This window comes from Lytechinus variegatus, chromosome 4 (genome assembly GCF_018143015.1).
Source record: "Lytechinus variegatus isolate NC3 chromosome 4, Lvar_3.0, whole genome shotgun sequence".
Taxonomy (NCBI): Eukaryota; Metazoa; Echinodermata; class Echinoidea; order Temnopleuroida; family Toxopneustidae; genus Lytechinus; species Lytechinus variegatus.
The window spans coordinates 49,162,466-49,183,781 of record NC_054743.1 but is presented as its reverse complement, the minus strand read 5'-3'; the positions used below and the strand labels follow the sequence as shown (position 1 = coordinate 49,183,781).

The 21,316-nt window shown below is 37.4% G+C and overlaps 1 protein-coding gene across 1 annotated transcript in view; it reads left to right on the top strand.

Moving 5' to 3' along the window:
- Positions 1 to 20,545, top strand: part of LOC121414229 (sterile alpha motif domain-containing protein 9-like) — a 29,836-nt gene extending 9,291 nt beyond the window's left edge. The window contains exons 4-8 of the mRNA XM_041607338.1: positions 895 to 1,146; positions 2,069 to 2,365; positions 4,023 to 4,100; positions 4,877 to 5,602; positions 15,138 to 20,545. Coding sequence (XP_041463272.1) covers positions 895 to 1,146; positions 2,069 to 2,365; positions 4,023 to 4,100; positions 4,877 to 5,602; positions 15,138 to 19,885 — 6,101 coding nt within the window. The 3' untranslated portion in view covers positions 19,886 to 20,545. The remainder of the gene's footprint in view (positions 1 to 894; positions 1,147 to 2,068; positions 2,366 to 4,022; positions 4,101 to 4,876; positions 5,603 to 15,137) is intronic.
- The last annotated feature ends 771 nt before the right edge of the window (positions 20,546 to 21,316 follow it).

Sequence of the window (21,316 nt, the reverse complement as noted above, 5' to 3'; positions counted from 1 at the left end):
GTCAAGTTCGAAGGTCATTGAGAACAATTAACTTGGTCAAGTATTAATATTTCGTTTATTATGAAGAAAAAAAATGGATCACATTAAATGAAACATTTATATTTCATATATTTAATATTTATTGGATATCACAAATGAAATGATTTTTCTTTGTCAAGGTTAACAATTATTTTGAGGGTGTTGAACTTAGGACATTTTTATCAAATGAGTGAGCTTGTTTTCTCTCATTTTGAAAATTATTAAATTTAGTTGTTTTAGGGTCATCATGTTCTTTAAGTGCACATCAAAAATCGAGCCAGTACAGTACTTTCCATGCAGTTTCATGGGATTAGGCATTTAAGAGTTTTCTCGTAAAAGAACTTAAAGATAAATTCCAGTTGTGGTAACGATTTCAAAATGAGTTTGTACAGAATCCAATGAAATGACCACCAAAGTGTCTGTTTGTATAAATAGAAAATATGTGCCAGAGGATTCTGGAAAAAAATTGTGTAATTGCTAAGAAATTAGCAAATAAGCATGGGATTCGGGTCAAGCGTCGGGCCGACATTCAAAGCAATAATAATACACTGTCCCACGTGCGCTTATCTGTGTTGGTGATCTTCAGTGTGAACATTTTTCAGCGCAGATTTCAAGATGTCACAAAGTTCAGTTTATGTAACTGTACCAGATCTAGATCCTCTATATTATAGTGACAATTAAGCTTAGTTTCACACACTTCTTGTGAAATCAGTGTTTAGTGCAACTACTTTCATTTATCTTTAAATGTATTTAAAACAATGTCAGTGGTCATATTATTTCATTGTTTCAACTTCTGAGGATTACAATCAAGTGTTATTATTTTGTCTTTCCTTATTTCATTGCTGATCGGTGTCCTATTTTCATATAATCCTTTAGGACTGACTGAACTTGCGTTGTGGAAAGTAAGTGAGGTCATTTCACCACACCGAATCCTGCCTTTGGGACTGAGACTTGGTCTACATGATCCAAAATTAAGAAACATTATTGCTAGTAGTATCCAGCAGGAAGAGAAAACCTTCAGGATGTTCTATGACTGGGACAGAAACCAAGAAGGTGACCAGTCCAAGTTTCTCTTTAGGGTCCTGACATCAGAAGAGAAGCTAGACCAGGAAGAGGTCTTTGATATGTGTAAGTACTGCAAAGTGCTGTAAAGAAGACCTTTAGTCACTGCTGCCCAATCCAAGCTTGACAAAATCACACACCATAAGATTATTTTACAAAATTACTCAAATGAACCCTAAATTACCCAATTCTGAAGAAAGAAATGATATATTAGCCTATTTTAGAGGACCTTCTTTTGTTTTGAAAGCGTGTTTTCTCATTTCTAGTTGTTCAGTGATGTAAATTTCAAGTGGGCAAAGACATAATACTAGATATTCTGGATTTTTTTTAGCAAAGCGAATGAGCAGAATATGGGCAAAATACTGACATATCTTTATGTTAAAATGTCACGTTATCTACTCTTTCCTCATTCTTCAGTTGTATGAGAGGTCTATTTACACTTGGTCTAATGCCAATTCATCCAATTATCAACTTACTATCATTTTGACTACTATCAGTTCGTCCACTTAGTATCCATTGTGTCCACTCACCATTTCATCAAAAAACGTGTTGTGTTGGTCCAATAGCCATTTAGTCCATATAGGGCCCTACCATTTGGTCTAATTGGGCGCAATTAATGAAATAGATAAAATTGTCATAGACCAACTTGTGATTGGAAGGAGTAATTATTGGACCATATGGCTGTTAGACGAAATGTAGATGAACAAAATGGCATTAGACTAAATGAAGGTAGACCATGTGATGAGTGGGTGATTTGGCAATAGACAAATCTGCAGTTTACCATTTGAGAAGGCATATTCTAGTTATTTTACCCAAAAGCCATGAATGGTTTAGTGTCAAATGAGCTAATAGATTGAGATTTTTAATGTAACGATTGCCTGTCCATATTTAACCCATAAACAAGTTTAGAATATAGGCCTAAAAGTACTAAGTACTTTAGAGCATAAGATTTATTGTTTTTCAATTTTGATGTTTGTTTTTTCTCCAGTCTTTGAGAAACAGCATATATGTCAAGGGTTCTTTGGCAGAGATTTCCAAGATTTCCAGTTGCATGAGATTGCAGAGGAATTACATGTCGATAAGCTCATCCCTTTGAGTCTCCGACTTGGCCTGACTTATTCAAGGATCTACCGTGTTCGCGAAGACAGCAAGTCTCATTCTGTGAATGTGTGCTACGCAGTTATGATGCTCTGGCGCAAGGAGCAGACTTCTCAGATCGACCAGTTTGAATCTCTTGCAAGTGTCATGGAGGCCTGCCAAGAGAAGAAATTAGCTTACCAGATTCGTAAGTTTTCAGTTCATAATGTTTTTCCCAAGGTTTACAGGAGCACAATCATAGAGATTTGGGCTAACGGTGCTCCAGAGCTGCCAAGTAGTACTTATTTTCCGTATTTAGTACTGAAAAATGAGAAGAATACTGATGGTTTCATACAAATTACTGATTTCTAAAGTTCGATTTTATGTCTTGTCCTGCGGCATATCTTTGACAATACTGATTTCCTCACCAAAATGCTGATTTTCAGCTTTTAAACTACTGAAATGTATTTGTTGGTAGCTCTGGTGCTCTACAATTTCATTTTATGAAACCAATCTGTTTATGGATTTATTTTTATGAATGGGGGGGAAGGGGTTGGCTCGCATGTCAAGAGACGTGCATGTCGTAAATGAGCTGTTAAATGAATAAATAGTGTTCAGATTAAGAGAACCAAGGTGTAACGCTTTCTTTGGCCCTTTTATTTTTTTGCACAAGGCTGCCGTGATACCTTACTATACATGTAGCTCTTGATAGGGTGGGGGAAGCTGTTAACGGTTTATGTCGACACTGTGATACCCTGAATGGGGTCAGTGGACTTTTTATGTCCTTTGCCGTGTTTTGTTATTCTTTTACCTATTTTTAATTTTTATTTTTACTTGTCTTTATTTTTTGGTAAGTTATTATTCATATATCTATTCATTTTCAATGAATAGATATATGAATAATTACTTGTGTCGCAAATCAGAGCCGGTCAAAACAGAATAAAAACAGAATAAAAACAATAATACTGATAATATCAATATTATTGTTTTTATTCTGTTTTGTGTCCTTATTTTAGGAAGATTGCAAACAATGAAATATAAGATTTTCTCCTCTATCCTGCCCTAATTGAAATCTCTTACTGGTTTTATTTAGGCATTAGGCTTTATTTCTCAGTGGCATAATGAGCCAAAAAAAAAATGTGGGGCTGGATACAGCATATTGGGCAAAATTTATGAAAAGTCACAAGCAAGCAAAGCAAGTAACAAGAATTTCTTTATTTTTTTTACAAAAAACAATTTATGATATATTTTAGCATAAGGTTCAAAAGATAATATCATATTTACCCTTCTCTCTTTCTTTTTCTTTGTCGTGAATTATATTGGGGGCATCACCCCCAAGTCCCCCACCATCTATACGCTACTGTTATTTCTTTTTTCATAGATTAACAAAAAAGATTGGATTTTCTCTTTCTGACATGGTGGTGTTTCATAAAGCTGCTCGTAAGTTAAGAGCGACTTTAAGAATAACTGGTGATCCTTTCTTGTGGTAAATGGTATATTCAGTAGCGATGATTAAGCGCGTAAGAAAGGTTCACCAGTCGTTCTTAAAGTCGCTCTTAACTTACGAACAGCTTTATGAAACGGCCCCCCCCCCCCCAGGTTTTCTTCGTTCAGTTAGGCTGTGGACAGCAGAAAGAAAAAAAAATTTGGCTTCAAATTATTGATGTTAGGTACCTTGCCAAATCTAATAAAGCCACTTTGTGTCTTTTATTTACGTCATTCCTATTCTCCATTCCTTCGTTGTTCACTTTTGTTTTTTGTAAGCAAGTACCTTTTTCATTTAAATTGGAACATTTGAAAAATTAAGATAATCAAATGGATTCTGAATCTGAAACATAATAAAATATTTTGTGATTTATCCACAGGCCAAAATCACTTTGGAGTGACCAATGAGAACAAGACCTTGCTCATCAGTGAAGAACGACCCATGGAGGGCTTGGGAGGTAAGAAAATGCTTTCTATTTTGCTTCTAGTGTGTAACATTTGCCAATGCCTCAATAATTTCCCAGTTTCTGCAATATCTGTGGGAACTTTGCGGTCTAGAGGTTATGATGCTTGTCTTTCAATCAGAGGGGCATGGGTTCAAATGCAAGCCATGATATATTCCTCTTCACAAAGAGATTTACCCACATTTTGCTGCACTCGACCCAGATGAGGTGAAAGGATTAATTCCTTGAATGCACTGAACGCTGGAAGGCTGCTCAAGCTAAAGATGGGGTAATAATAATAGTGCGCCCCTCAGTAGATTATGTCTAGATAGGTAGTAATGTAAATGTATGTTATTATTATTATCATTATTGTTACTATTATGATATCGATTTACACCATCAATACAGATTCAAGAGTGCTGCAAGCTAGTCACTGAGTTACAAGCTGGTGGGTTAAATAAAAAAACACTACATTCATTATTCATTAGTAAATCTACCTATTCAGACTTCATTCCGGTTAATCATTTATCACTTATAAAATATGAATATGAATCCTTTTCGGCCTAATTAATTATTTCAACTTTTAGTGATGATGGGGATGTTAATTGAGGCATTCTACATCACATAAAACTAATAACTCAATTTTGAAAAAATCGTCAATAGACTTTTGTGATGGAAGAGCAGTATTTGTACATGTAATTATTTCTAGTGTTGTATTACTATTATATATATTTATATTTCAGGAATTATTGATTCTGTGTTCTTGTTCTCATTCCTCTCCTCAAATACAGAAGTTCAGCTCAATGTCTCCCATGCCAACAAGCTGGTTAGGGAAGAAGCTCAAGGCAGGCTGCAAGCTGTCCTAGAAGCAGGTTTTTCAGAGACTAGTGTGGCACTATCTCCCGGAGGGGAAATAGCAGAATTTTTAAAAGGGCTGAAGGAATGTAGCCTGTTTTTCAAGCGTCACTCAGCTATGGTAAAGTCCCTAGAGAAGACAGTAGGAAGAGATGGAATGTACAAGTTGATTGGATTGACCGTGGATTCCATCCACTTCCATGTGAAGGTGTATACCATGGAAGGGCTACATGCCCTACAAATGGACATCCAAAGTGGCCGCATCGGACATGACCTTGGCAAGGTACTTCTCTCTGAAGAAACCAAGCAGCAGTTTACAGAAGACATTGTTTTGGATGTTACTTCGGAAGGTGGTGCTTGGAATCTCCTTTCATCTGCAGTCAATGACCTGCTTCCATCAAACACTAGTCCGTCAACAGAGTTAGAGCCGAGGCAAGAATTGAAAGTAGACAGAGCCCCGTTGATTGATCTTCTCTCAACTGACAAACGAGATATTGAGCAAGCGACTGTCCATTTCCAGGAGGAAGAGCATTCTGAAGTCCAAGGTGGTTGTGAAGAAGGATCTTTAAGGGCATTTATTTCACCAAGTAGACAAGAGATGTCAGGTGATGTTACGCTGAAAGGAAGAGATGTGGAAACACATGCGGAGACACCATCAGCAGGTAATACCAAGTTTTTCACACAAGGGGATGTTTCATAGAGTGCCCTAGAGTTAAGACTAAATTTGCAAACATTTGGCAGATGTATTTGTGCATGCCTGAGAGATACCCAAATTTACATCTAACCCTATAAAGATTTTACCTTAATAAAAATTAAAGGATAAGAATAAGCATGTTTATGCTGGCCTTTAAATGAGTTACAGCACGAACCTATTAGAGATGGACATTCAATGGTTAGTTAATGAATCTCTGGTACGCACTAGATCCCGGATGTACTAGAGGACGCACACGCACGCCAGATCTCCCGAATTTGGACTGACAAAACTCATATTTTCGTTGATTTAACATTCGATATCTTCTATTTGGAGTTCAAACCTGATAAGTATTTACTATGAATGTCATCACACGCCAGAAAAAGAAGGGAATCAGTGGGGAAAAGGACATACATTCCTCGGTTTTAAAGCCAAGGGAGAGCCTGGGCGTGGCAGCCGCAGCGCAAATCAACGATATATCGTCTCTAGACGCCAGCGCCCCGATCCTCGGGCAAGCTACGGGTGCGCCCGACAAGGCAGCGGAGATCACTGAAATCAAAGATTTGATTCGTGCGCTGACAACCCAAATGAACAGTAAGTTTGATCGGATTTTGACGGATTTGACTCGATTAACATCAAGCCTAACTGAAACAAAAGAAAAAGTTGAAATGCTTGAATCATGTGTATCAGATTCCTCATCGAGAATATCGCAGATTGAGAAAGACCAGCTACCCAAGGTACAGAGTGACATCCAGAAGATGCGTGAAGATATGGAGGAAAAGTGTCTTCTTCTTGAGATCCACGACAGAAAGGCAAACCTTCTCCTGTATGGTGTTCATCAGTCACCCAACGAAGATGTCTACCAGAAGGCAAGTGAGGTCTTCTCCAGCTTTCTTGGAATCCCCGCGGCAGACGCTTCGAAGATACCACTCGCCAACGCACATCGCCTCCCTAGCAGAATTTCGCCAGTGACCAAGACCCCGCGACCTGAAGCAATCATCGTCCGCTTCGCCCTGATGAAAGACCGCGACAGAATCCTACGTGCCTATGAGAATCCAGGACGTCAGCGTCTTCCAGTAGAGTCACCTTTCGCCAAAGTTTCAATCAGGAGCGATCTCCCTCCGAGTATGAAGCGAGAGCGAAGCAAGTTAGCATCACAAGCATATAACCTGAGAAAATCTCAACAAATGCAAACCAGAATCAAAGTGATAGGAGCTAAGGTTGTTCTACAAACCAGAAAAGCCTCAAGAAACAACGCATCAAATAGCGAATGGACCGTCTGGAGAGAGTAAGTTGATGCTATCATGTTATAAAAAGGAAAATCAAGGAGATAGGGCTTCCTCTATGCTCACTTCTCTAGAAATGATTCTGTTATACCTGGTCAGTGCTGCTAAAACGTAAATGAATCATCTTGAAATATGTTGCTATTTTTTTTCTTTCTATTTACTTTATAATCAGCTCAAGGTGACCTGAATTTAGATTCATTAGAAAGTCTTCCTAATAACGTTACATCATTCTGTCAAAATTATGATATTGTTTAATTTGATATTCATAAATAGATTAAGCAGTACCTGAATTAACGATTACCTCAAGTCCAGTTTTGCTCCTTCGCTAGTTCATGACAAGGACTTGTGTCTTGACTAGGCCTTGGATTATCAATCAGCCAGTGTGGCGAAATCTCAATCTTCCTTAGCTTAATTTCATATTACATATCACATTATTCAGTCTTGACAGTAAGCTTGATTGGCAACATGAATATTTTGATGCATTTATTTGAAACTGAACTATACTTTTTATTATTCAGATATAGCATTTTTCAGTTTGCAGCTGTATGCTTGGGAATAGTTTTAATATAAACTTCAATGTAAACGTTGAAGATATAGCATGCATTCTAATTTGATACCGAAGTATACCTTTTTATGATTCAGACCATCTCTTTCACACATGCATTTTTTTGGTTGAATATATGAACTAAATATACTTTTTGTATCGAGATTTTTTAGAGCAAACAAACAAATAATTATGTTTTGCATGAGCAAAAGAGAAAAATGTCTTGTTGCAAGGAGGTAAGAATGTAACAAAATGTTACCTTCCCTATTCCTCTGCTGTAGCAACTACCACGTTTTAATACCAACTTTTTGCACTTAATCATGATCAGTTGAATATCATAGGCATACAGATTCTTACAAGCTGACAAACTTTCAAAATCTTATTATGAGAAGGTACTGATTTATGTCCACAGCTATATATTACGTGTATCTGACAATCTTGACATAACGTAATCTGCCTACTGAGGTAAATTGTTGTTTTTATCTCTGCCATAACCTAAGGCAAAGTCTGCTCGCAGATACGATTTTTTTTATATATGCTAGGTTTATTATTAGCAACAATCTTCCAATTCTTGATTTTTTTTTATTCTATCTAGAAACCAAAGCTCTCACTATTCTATTTCAAAGAATTGTATACGTGGTTTTGGACATGCCAAATGTTAGTATGTAAGAGGGCATCGCTTGCAAATCCTAGAGTTTATTCATCTCTTCAGCTCAGGTTGCGTAAACTGTAATCTGACGATACCCCTGTGGTCAACTGGTTGAATATTAGCTGATTAATGCCATGGTCGCGTTTGTTCTACGGTGGCCGTGCGGCGGGTCGAGAACAGTCGTTTTGACATTTTTTGTCCAACTACATATAGGTGGTTTGAATCAAAATTGATAAAGCGGCTGTTTTCGACTCGCCGTGCGGCCGCCGTGGAACAAATGTGACCATGGTATAAGTTTAGCAACCCTTCTTACGAATTACTCCTAAGTTGTATCTGCATGTTACTCCTGCCTCTTTGTATTTTTTCTTTTTTTTTTTGCATTTTTATCAATTTGATACCAGGTCTTTACCACCTGTCATGCTCCTCCAATATTATTAGGCATTTTAGCTATAATTGTTAGCAACTGCTTGGTTTAATTCCAATGATTAGAGCAGAAAATGATATTTGACTTCACCTGACAACATACTAGTACTATTTATTTTTTTCTATATTCTCCAAATCTATACATTTACAATATTGGTTATGCAAACTCATGCATCGCACTCTTGCGGATACCCCCCCCCCCCCTATTACGTGTCATAATTTCCTGAAGTACACAATTTATCTCCTGAGTATTTCAAATTGTACATGTTTAGCGAACAGTTCTCGACACGCAACGCTTGATCCTCGATCAATTGACCCAACATTCACTGAGTCAGATGTAGATTTTGTATATCTAATTACATAACCAATGACAATCTGAACTTGGTGCTAGCAAACATTTTGTTCTCTTTTTTTTCTCTCTTTTTTTTAAATCAAGAATGGCCCGTTTCTGAGTGTCAACTTGTCAGGCCTTATATCCTTCTGTTTAATATGATAACATGCATCCATCCGTCTAATGTATGCAATTACTCGAACAATAAACCAAATACTTGAGCATGTTATTCGCTATATATCGGTCGAGTCAGCTGAATGCTTTCAGTATGCTCTTTTTATTTTTAGACAAACGGCTGCTAAAGCATATCATGATGTGCATATTGTTTCTTGGATGAATGTAGCAGCTCCCAATGTTGCATGCTTTTCTTGCATGTTATTACAATGCCTACAACTTCGATAAATTATCTTTTGAATCTACTATTGCATTCATTATGTTTCTTCTGTGATAGCAATTTTCTTGGGTACCTTAATTGCCCTGCTCCAAATTCTCAAGCACAATTGACATAAATTGTGTCAGCTGCGGCATTCACCAATTACCATACTGCATTATCATGACAGTAATAGCCCCTATACTTGTTTAACATGTTTAACTTCCAATCGCTGTTGATGCATGGAGCTACAGCTTTATGGTTGATGCACTGCATTTGGAATTCAACGGCCTCATTTCTGACTAGATACAGTTGCATAACGGCGGAAAGGTTGAATTCGATCCTACATAACATCACGAAAGCGATTGGAAAGCGTTTAGTAACTAGACGAGACCCCCCCCCAAAAAAAAAAATAAGAAGAATCTGGTTAAGTCATCGTATCCAAAATTGTTTATCAATATATGATATTACATTCTATTTTTAATTTCTTGTCAATTCACACGCTATTCAAAACGTGCGAATGTACGTTTGTGGGTCCGGAGGCTAAAACCAGACTTCCAATACCTCTGCTACTGTTTGCAACGCTACCCACAAAGCGACTTATTTTGGTCTTGCTCTACTGCACAGTAGGGACGCTGTTTAAAATTTTTTATACGGCGCTGTTTGCTGTGTGAGCCTTGCATTGGTTGTTTAAACGGTTTAAACAAGTGTTTAAATCTTAAACAACAAAGTTTAATTTTCAATATCTAATCTTCAGTAAATTAAACATGATTGTTTGAACTGTTAAACAACTACAGTAGGGTTCATATAGTGAGCAGCGTTGTGTAGGATCTTGAACAGCGTTTTTACTGTGTGTTAATTGCATACCGACAAAAATTACAATAACTGGGGTTCCTAACTTCCTGTTATTACATAGTTAACTTATAATAAACCACTGTTTCATTGAAATAGGCTTATTTTTATCCATGTCATGACCACTCGGTGAAAGCGCTGTTCTGATTGATGTTTGATGTATGAACTTTTCATTGGTTGTTTACTGCTGACCAATATACATATTTGTTCTTTAAGATGTCATACACTAAAACAGTTAATACCGTGGACTATTGTGGTGGACAGCGTTGTGCAAAAATAGTAAGGAACGTTTCCACTGTTTAATACCTTAGTCACATTTGCTCTGCGGTGGCCGTGCGGCGGGTCGGAGGCGGCCGTTTTATTCATTTTCATTCAAACCACCTACATATACCCGGTACAAAAAATGTTAGAACGGCTGTTTCCGACTCGCCGTGCGGCCGCAGTGGAGCGGATGAGACCTGCGTGTTAGTAACTGCTTTTACAACTATTCATGGAACATCTGCTGAATTGTTCTCGTTTTCATAAGATAAAATCAACGATTTTATATTACTAAGGGGAGAAATGCAAAGTATTCTTATTTCCCCTTCACGTGGCCTTGTCTGTATAGCGTTCTCAATCACATCCGTTTTTACATTTATTTTTTATTCTTTTTCTATTCATTTTTTCTCTTGCATGTTTCATTTGTTTCTCGTTTTCCCTCTCTTCTACAACATCCTCAAAGTAGTAATGTTCGTTTTTGTATCTGGTTTGGTTCGGGTTTCTTATCTCCTCTCTCTATTTACTCTTCTTCCTTTAAACGTGTATTGTCCTTTCTCTTGCACAGCATATGTTTATTTCCTCAGTCTCCCATTTCTTGCACAGCATCAGGAGCAGGAGCACGGCGGCGTGTCTACTCTTTTAGCGTATCTAGTGTAATTCTTCCCAGCTCCGACGGCTGATTTGTCTGACTTTCCATTCAGCTCGTTATGCAACGATGACCTGTTGTCTCTTTCATCACAACACGGCGCTACGTTAGAAAACCCCTATTTTGATGCTTATATAAAAAACTTCCTGAATGATAATACTGCTGATCTTAACTCGATCTTTGACCCAAACGACCCATGTGGGCAGCTTAATACTTCACAGTATTTTACAGAACAAAATTTTAAATCTTTCATTAACTCTAGCAGTCTTGAAGAGGATATTTTTCTTCTCCATCTTAATATTCGTAGTGCCAACAAAAATTTCGATAAGTTAAAATTATTTCTTGATAATAATCAGTTTCCCAAACACTCAGTCATTGGATTAACTGAAACGTGGTTTTCGGAAAATCCTTGTTCTCTTTATGCACTCTCTGATTTTAATCTAATTGTTAATAACAGAACTCTTAGACCCGGTGGTGGTGTTGCACTTTATATACCCCAACAATACGAATATAATCTTATAAATAATATGACTTTATCCAATGATGCTTTAGAATCACTCTTTGTTGAAATCATTAACCCTAAAGGAAAAAATCTGATATTGGGAGTTTTATACCGACCTCCAAATTCGAATACTCAACATTTTCTGGAAACCCTCAAAGAGTTTTTACTCAATCCAGTTCTTAAAAATAAAGAATGCTTTTTTATGGGGGACTTCAACATCAATTTAATGAATTGCAACACTAACAATATTTCGCAAGAGTTCCTTGAAATGTTCTTGACTAATTCTTTCTTACCACTAATTACTAAACCAACGAGAGTAACTAGCACTTCTGCAACTATTATAGATAATATTTTTAGTAATGTAACTTACCCTGCCCCCATAGCTGGTATAGTCCTTAGCGATATTTCTGATCACTTTTCAATTTTTGCGAAGTTGTCTAAAAATAAACTTTTTAAGAATGAATCATATAATACTTCCTATCGTAAAATAACCGATGATAACATTTCCCGTTTAATTAATGATTTAGACAATACAGACTGGTCGACCATTTTTGACTCCACAGACGTTGATGTAGCCTACGACTCTTTTATAACCAAATTAACATCTTCTTTAGATACCCATGTTCCTATTATTACCAACCGAAAATCAAATTATAAAAAAATCCCAATACATCCCTGGATTACTAAATCTCTCTTACGATCTATTAACCGTAAAAATAACCTCTATTATAAATACATCTCTAAACCAAGCGAAAACTCTCGTTCTAAGTACACTTGTTATAAAAACACCCTTACCACATTATTACGTATCGCCAAAAGGGAATACTACACTTCTCAATTAAACATCTACAAGAATGATATGAAAAACACATGGAAGATTATCAATAATGTACTGAACAAAAAGAAAAAAAGCTCTACAATCACAAAAATAAAGTCAAACAATACTATCACAGATGACAGTAGCATAATCACGGGAGAGTTCAATTTGTATTTTTCAAATGTTGGCAACAACTTGGCTAAAAATATACCTCGAGCTAACAAATCATTTTCCGATTTCCTCGATGACCCTAACCCAAATTCTATGTTTTTTAATCCTACTAATCCAATGGAAATAATAAATATAGTTCGCAATCTACATAATAAGAAAAGTCCGGGGTACGATGGCATACCTAACTTTCTACTAAAAAAAATTATTGCAGCCATCGTTGACCCATTGGTACATATCTTTAACACCTCTCTTAGCACTGGACGGGTCCCAAATAAAATGAAAATCTCCAAAGTCATCCCACTGTTCAAAAAGGGTGATAGCCAACTCGTTTCCAACTATCGTCCGATATCCTTACTAACCTCATTATCTAAAATTCTCGAAAAACTTGTCCATACCAGAACAAGTGCTTTTTTCAAATTACACAACATTTTTTCAAACTCCCAATTTGGATTCCGTGAAAACCATAGTACTTCCCATGCAATTTTGTCATTTATTAATAAGGTCACCACTTCCATCGATAATAGTTGTCATACTGTTGGTATTTTCCTGGACTTCTCCAAGGCCTTCGACACTATAAACCATGAAATTCTTCTTCATAAACTACGTCATTATGGAGTTAGAGGGAAGGCCTTGGAGTGGTTCAGGAGCTACCTCACTGACAGGACCCAATTTGTATCAGTTAATAATAGCATTTCATCTACTCTTCCAATTACTTGCGGTGTCCCCCAGGGTAGCCTACTAGGCCCACTTCTTTTTATTACTTATATCAATGATATTAAAAATACATCAGATTTGCTTTCATTTATACTTTTTGCTGACGACTCCAATATTTTTTTTTCCCATGATGATATTAATCAACTCGTTAGAATCATAAATTCTGAACTAACAAATGTTACAGATTGGATCAAGGCCAACAAACTTTCACTTAATCACCAGAAGACAAACTACATGCTTTTTAGCAATAAAATTAATACTCTACCAGACAGTATTTTCTTCGATAATTTTGTTCTTAATAATGTTTCCACTACCAGATTCTTGGGTGTCCTTATTGACAACAAATTATCTTGGAAGCCTCATATTGATAGTATATGTAAAACAATTTCCAGAAACATTGGAATTATTAATAAACTAAAAATTTTTCTCCCTTCTCGAACTTTATTAACATTATACTACACCCTTATTCTACCATATATTAATTACGGAATAATTGCCTGGGGATGTGCAATACAAACACAACTAAATAGAATACTACTTCTCCAGAAAAAATCTCTAAGAATAATTTTTCAAACACACTTTAGATCACATACTGATACCTTATTTTTTGAAAACAACATTCTCAAAGTAAGTGACATATATCTCTTTGAACTTAGCCAATTTATGTTCAAATTAAGCAAGGAGGATCTCCCCACTATTTTCTCAAATATGTTCCAAAAAAATGCATCAGTACACTGCTACCCAACACGGCAACGACAATATTATCACCTTCCTTTAACAAGAACTTTATTTGCAAAGAATTCATTTGTCTTCTCCGGGCCTGCCTACTGGAACTCTCTGCCTCAAGATTTTAAAGAATCCCCTAATATACATATTTTTAAACGCAAACTGAAAAAAATGTTAATTTTGCAATACTCGTTGCAAGCAGGTCATGCTGAATAACTGTTTTTTTTTCTTTCTTTATATTCTCGGCGTCAATGTATATGTGTATTGTATGCTTTCATATTATATACATATACATGTATAATTTGTTATTGCTTTTTTCTTTCTAATCGTAATTAGCCAAAGTACCTGCTCCTGCTGCCCGCTTTCTTTCTACGTCATGTGCACTGCACTTCTCTATCCCTCCCCTCTTCTTCCCCTACCCCCCCTTCCACCTTAATGCTGTTTGTATTTATTTGTAAACAAAAGCTCTACATATCATTACGACTCAGTGTTTTTTGTGTGTAATGAAACTAAGTTTATTTAGGGTCTTGCCTTTTGTACAAGCTTGGCTTTTTTCGGCAAGACCCTCCGTTTTACTTTCAAATACAAATGTCATATTAGGTTGTTTTTTTTTTTTTTATTTGTTAAATCATGTTCCTTAAGTCTAAGATTATGTTATATATATCTATTATGTTTTGCAGTATTTTCGACCTTATCATGTTATATTTATCATTCTTATGTTGTGAAACGGAAATCAATAAAATCAAATCAAATCAAATGTCATTGTCCTCTGAATGACATTCTCTTCATATTGCCTACCAGTATTTTGAACCTATCATGTTCTGCCGCCAGTTGGGCTATGTATTGAAAGGAGCAGTTTGTGATTAGACATTGATTTTGCCAAAGCTGTATGTTCAGAAAATGGAAGATCCCTTTAATCCTAGAAAATCGATGTGCAGTTATGGTTTACCTTGTTGTAATCTTATGGTTCCATGTGTTTAATTTGATAATATGTATGCACGTTTTAAGATAGAGGCAATATTGTGATTGATTTTTCATTATTTATAATCCCATTTTTTCAAGTTTCCTCCCAATATTCCAGATATACATGGCACAGAGCGTGTAGAGGTAGTTTATCTCCCTATGTTATTGAGGTCATTATTTATGCAGGAGTTCAATTGTGAATATTGTTTGATTAAACGTTAAAATTTCATCTCTTTTTATGTGTTATATCATAGGTAAAGCACCAAGAAGGATGGAAGACTGGACAGAAGAAGAGGTGGCAGACTGGCTGAAAACTGATGTACATTTTTCAGATGAAATTGTGCGTAAGTTTGAAGGGGTAGATGGTTACACATTGGTATGGTATACCAGTGATGATTTAAAAGATGATTTAAAAGATTATGGGCTCGCCCCAGGTTATTGCAGAAGACTGCTTATAAAGAGGCAGCATTACCTTGAAAAAGAACAGATGCATATGGAAGCCACTCCCAAATCTGTATCATCTAAGATTAGGTATGGTAACTCAAGTGACAGCGCATCGGAGAGTGTACCTAGTCCTGTCATAGTGGATTCTTCCCCTTCTCCATCCGTATCCTCAGATTCTAATGAAAAGTTTCAGCAATCAGAATACATGCAGATATCATCTTCAAGAGCAACAGGCAATGGCAGTGATGAAGGTAAGAAACAGACCACAATATCTGCTTCTCAAACAGTAGAACCTGATGCACCACTTAATGCTGGAGAGTCTACTCAAGACATGGAGCCAGAATGTAGCCCGTCTATTACTTCCTCAACACCAAATGCAGCTGAAGTGGTTTCACCATTGCCCCAGTGTGGGTATCCAGAAATGCCTGATGATTCCAGGATTCTAGAAATTACAGGCAAGAAATATGCCACAATATCTGCTTCTCAAACAGTAGAATCTGATGCATTGCTTAATGTTGGAGAGTCTACTCAAGGCATTGAGCCAGGATGCAGCCCTTCCGTCACTTCCTCAAGAAGAAGTGCAACAGAAGTGGATTCAACATTGCCTTTGCATGGTTATCCAGAAATGCCTGAAGATTCCAGACTTCCAGAAACTCCAGGCAGGAAAAAAGCCACAATAGCTGGTTCTCAGATGGAAGAACCTGATGCTGTAGAGTCTACTCAAGGCATGGAGCCAGAATGCAGCCTATCCTTCACTTCCTCAAGTACAACACAAGTGGATTCAACATTGCCTTTGTATGGCCATCCAGAAGTACAGGAAACCCTACATGCTTCATCTGAGACTGTAGGGATGGACAAAAACTCAAATACAGAGAAAAGGCTTGCCAATCTTCTTCTTGGGTCTGACAAAGGTGAACTTGATTCATCCTATTATCCAGTTCTGGTTGTGAACACACCCTCTCAACTGATGAATTCTGCAGAGGTTGGGGACCAGTATGGTTTCATGGCTTCTGTCAACTGGAATGTTGTCTTTGACTGCAATGCAGATTCCAACAAGGTGGGGCTCTGTCAGTATGTTAATCAGAGGAAATCTATCAAGATCTTGAATGCAGATAAATTCACAGAGACCAAGGATGTAGATCAACTCAGAGAGCAAATTGACTTTCCTGAGATTCCTGTATGGGTGTTCCCTAACGGTCGGAATGATGTGAATGTGAAGGGAATGGACAAGTTGTCAGATATAGACTGGATGAGAGAGAGATCGCATGCAGTCCTGAACACTGTCCGGTTCTTCTCTGACCCTGGTGTCATTCCACCAGGCAGAGCCGTTGTTGTGTTCCTTCTTCTTTCGTACTCTGATATAATGGTGATGACTCAGTTATTCAGGGAATTCTACACTTCCAAATCCTTCCAAGACTTAAAACGTTTCACAATCATTGCAGAGGATCGGGGTGTACTGCATAGGTGGATTCAGCATCTTGAAAGTCAGTGCATTGTTTCAAGCAAGAACATGATGGAAAGATGTCTTGGGGGAGTGAAATGGCAAGAGATCAACACATATATGATGAGACTTCTAGGATCCTGTGAAACTGGTTTGCCAGTTCTTCCAATGGTTCGTAGAGGACAGTGTGAGCTCATGAAGAAACACCAGAGTCAATGGTCAGACATAACAGTCTTGGCCAAAAATGAGTGCGAAAACACCTCTATGGATGAGAGTAACCCAAATTTCTTGGATTTTGTTCAAGAGAAAGAGTCTCGATTCTACCAAGGCCATGGGGTTGACTGGTGGAATTTCTATCTCTCAGAAGATAAGTTAAATAGAGGCAAGGGGTACAATCATGTGTTGAAACGCCAGAACTACACAAGACTACATGATAATGTTCTGAAAATTCTTGCCTCTCCAGGCAAGAAAGTTGACCACATTTCCATGGCAACTGTCTTTCATGAACCAGGTGCAGGAGGCACAACTGTAGCAAAGAACCTCTTGTGGGATTTCCACCAAGACCACAGATGTGCAGTTGTCAATAGGGTTACCAATGACACTGTGACTCAGATTGTAGCTTTTCACAAATATGGCTATGAGGAAGGCCAAAAGCCAGGACCCGTTGTCCTCCTCTTGGAAAACTTGGAATCTGAGATCATGCGGTCATTTCTGATAAGCCTGGAAAGAGAAACTAGGTATCTAGAAGACAATGGAGTGGCTTTTGTACTCATCCATTGCAAAAGGACATCAGATCCTCAACTTCTTCTGAAAAAGGAAGAATCAAAGTTATGTGTTTGTATCGAACATAAACTAACAAACAGAGAGAAATGTTGGTTCACAGAAAAGACCAAAGATCTAGAGAAAAGGAAAGTGTTCAATGAAGAAAGTTCTCCTGAACTCCTTCTTGCTTTCATGGTCATGAAAAAGGAATGTGCCCCAGATTACTTGAAAGATGTTGTCAAGGCCATCCTCCCACGTGTCGACTCAAAATCCAATAAGTCACTTCTGAATGCTGTCAATCTGTTGAAGTACATCGCTGTAGTGCAGTTGTACAATCCTGATTTTGCTATGCCTGTTTCAGCCTGTGATGGTTTCATGCAAACTCAATATAGAGTCACATCAACAGGTCAGCATCGGACATTAGGCCCCTGGGAGAAAAATAGGGAGCCATTTCTGAACCTTCTTCTCCTTGAAGAATTCATTCAAGATATCGATGGTTGTGTCAAAGGCCTTAAAGTGGTACATCCTGTTATTGCAAATGAAATAGTGCATCAACTAGGCGAACAATTCCAACAACGCCCAGCTGACATGATTCTTGAACTTCTTGAAAAGTCGTCAATACTGGATACTTTGTCTTACAGCAAAGGCTACATTCAGAAGGTCTGTAGAGATTTGATGGTAAGGAGACTGAAGAAAGAGTATGGAGATGATAAAGAGACTGACTTTGCACCATTTATTGAAGATGTTTATGAAGAGGATAGAGAGAAGGCATTCAAGATCATGGAAGTTGGTATCAAGAAATTCAAAGATCCATTCATTGCACAGCAGAAGGCACGACTCCACAGCAAAAAGGAGGATGACTCGGATAATGCTGAAAAGGCAATTAATATTGCACTTGGCATTGTTAAGAATAACTCATACTTGTGGGACACTAAAGGGATCATTTTGCGGCAGAAGATGGCAAAGTATGAGCGCCGGGTAGACCAGGAGTTTATCAGTGACCATGAAATGCAGGAGTTGTTGCATGCCTTCAAGGAATCCTGTCTTGCATTTCAAGAAGCACAGAAGGCAATGGAAGAGGAAGCACGAAGAAGAAATTATGCTGGGTTTGTAGGCGAGATCTTCTCTATCACAAAACTCCTGGAAATTGTGGAAAAAAGGGTGAGACCTTTCTGCTACAGGGGTAAAGGATTAGAGATTCTGAGGAAGTATCTAATGACAGAATTTATCCCTTCAGAGCTCAACCTACCTTCACTTCGTGAATTCAGTGACACTATGAAATCATTGTCCGAGAGAATCGACATATTACTTGACCGTTTCACTGACTATTTGTCTCAGTGTGCACAACAACGATTCAGTGGATCCCCATACAGACTCTATGATGATAAATTGGAGAAAATATACAGCGCCAGGAACAAATACTTTGTTGTGTCACCCAAAAGGTTTGAGGATGTATCTGAGAAGATGCATTACACTGTTGAAACTGCATATGCAATGAGGCGATCTGAAGTGAAAATGATGAATGCAGATGGATACCAACAGATCTTTGACATGGCCTCACAGCAGAAGGTAGGACAACTCAAGAAGGTTCAAGCTTTACTGCGACAAAACCTTGGTGGCCCAAGTCTCTTTGACATCAGAAACTATGTCTTTACCATTTTTGCCTTGTCCGTCTGTTCCAAAGAAGAGTTGAATGAAGAGGATGCAAGAAAGTCAGTGAACATCCTGAAGACGATGGAGGCTGAAAAGGATAGAGGGTTCTATGGCTTGTTCTTTGAGATGCTCTTGAATTGGCCAGATGGAACACCCGGAAAAAGAATTGTGCCAATCGGAAAAACAATTAGGCAGCTGGAAATTATGTGGAAAGAGCGATACCGCAATAGGGAGTTTGCAGACTCAAGACACAACCTCCCCAGGCGATCAAAAATTCGTCAAAACCACAGCCCTTTAAAGGCTTTGACAGAGTTCTATCTTGGACTCGAGAGCGAGAAGTCACGATTTGTCCATCGGAAGTCTATTGGAAGGATCACCTATGACATATGGAAAGAAGATTCTATCAAGAAGAGACTCAAGAGGTTAGATGGTGTCCTGGACAGCAAGCACTTTGTCCTGTACAACCCAGATGGAGAAGAACCAATGAAGATTCCTCTGTCCCTACCCATCAAAGGTCTCCCTAGCCAAGAACCTGTTCAGTTCTACCTAGGGTTCTCATTTGCTGGCCCCCTGGCGTATGACGTAGTGTACAAGGACAACAGGGAGACTCCTTTCATTGCAAAGGAGAGTTCTGCAAACTACCCTAGCTATGTTAATGAACTGCATGATATTGAGGAAGGTTCTGGTAGCTATGAATTCTAGAATTCTCATTTACAGAACCACGGGCTGCTATAGATTCAGAGAAAAGTGTCTTACATCTATGCTCTGTCATGCCTGTATGTTTATGTCTTTCAGAGTAGACATTCTGTGAATAATTTCATGGCTTGTTATGCATAGCAGAAACCAAGATGAAGGATATCTGAATATCTGTTTGCTGAAGTGTTTGATTTGTCTAAATGCTGTTTTTCATGATTAGCTTGTCATCCATCAGAGTCCCCTTTGGTTAATAACTTCACTGTGTTTTAAGGCATGAGCAAATACGATGAAATTTCAGGCTTTCTCTGAATATTAACTCTGAATACAATCTTACTTAGTGTTTACGTTAAAGTTCAATCGCATGAAGGCTAATTAATGCTTTAGTGAACCTCCACCCCCTCCCCCTCCCCAGTGAATATCATAACATGTACATAAAGTCTTATAGGAATGTGTATTGTGTATGACTTAAACCAGTGATGAAATAAACAGTGTTTTGAGTTTGACATGTTCTGATTTTACATAAAAATATATTTTGATCGAGTTCCTGATCAAGATATTCCAGAAATAGAAATAATTCCTATAAACATGCTTATCTAGCATGTCTAGTATACTTCTTAAGAATGGAATGAGTGTTATGCTTGCATATTTCATGGGTTCAAAGGCAGATTCTACACGTAGATTTAACGCTTGTTATTTGAAAGGAGAGTTTCAGAAATCACAATCAGAAATCCAGAATGTACAAGTTGTTGGATCACAAACCTATTTTGAATTCAAAGCCCGATTCCTTGCAGGTAATGCATATAGAATAGTGCAAATTATGTAACTCACCGGGAGAAAAAAACTGAAGTAACTAATTTTCGCATTTGGAAAAGACGGATGAATTTCCCTTTTATTACTGTGGATTTTTGTCAATTGATACAGAAATGTAGCAAGTTCTTTTCTTTATCTAGACATCTACTACATGTATTACCCAGCAAAAACTTACAACGTATTACTGTATATTATGTTAAATCTTCTTCATCAATCTATACGTATTTTAAGCATGTACTGAAATAGCCAAAAGGTATTGCAAATAATATGTGATTTTGTTTAAACTGCCAATAAGAACCAAGTAATTGATTTTCGCATTTTGCAAAGAGGGGTGAATTTACCTTTAATACTGTGGATTTTTGTCAATTTATAAAGAAGTGTAGCAACTGAAGTTTTTCTTTTTATCTTTACATCTACTATTACCCAGCAGAAACTAGCAACATATTTCTGTATATTGTGTTAAATCTCCTGCATCAATGTTTACAGATTTTAAGCATGTACTGAAATAGCCAAAACGTATTGCAAATAATATGTGATTTTGTTTAAACTGCCAATGAGAACTAAGTAATTAATTTTCACATTTGGCAAAGAGGGGTAAATTTACTTTATTACTGTAGATTTTTGTCA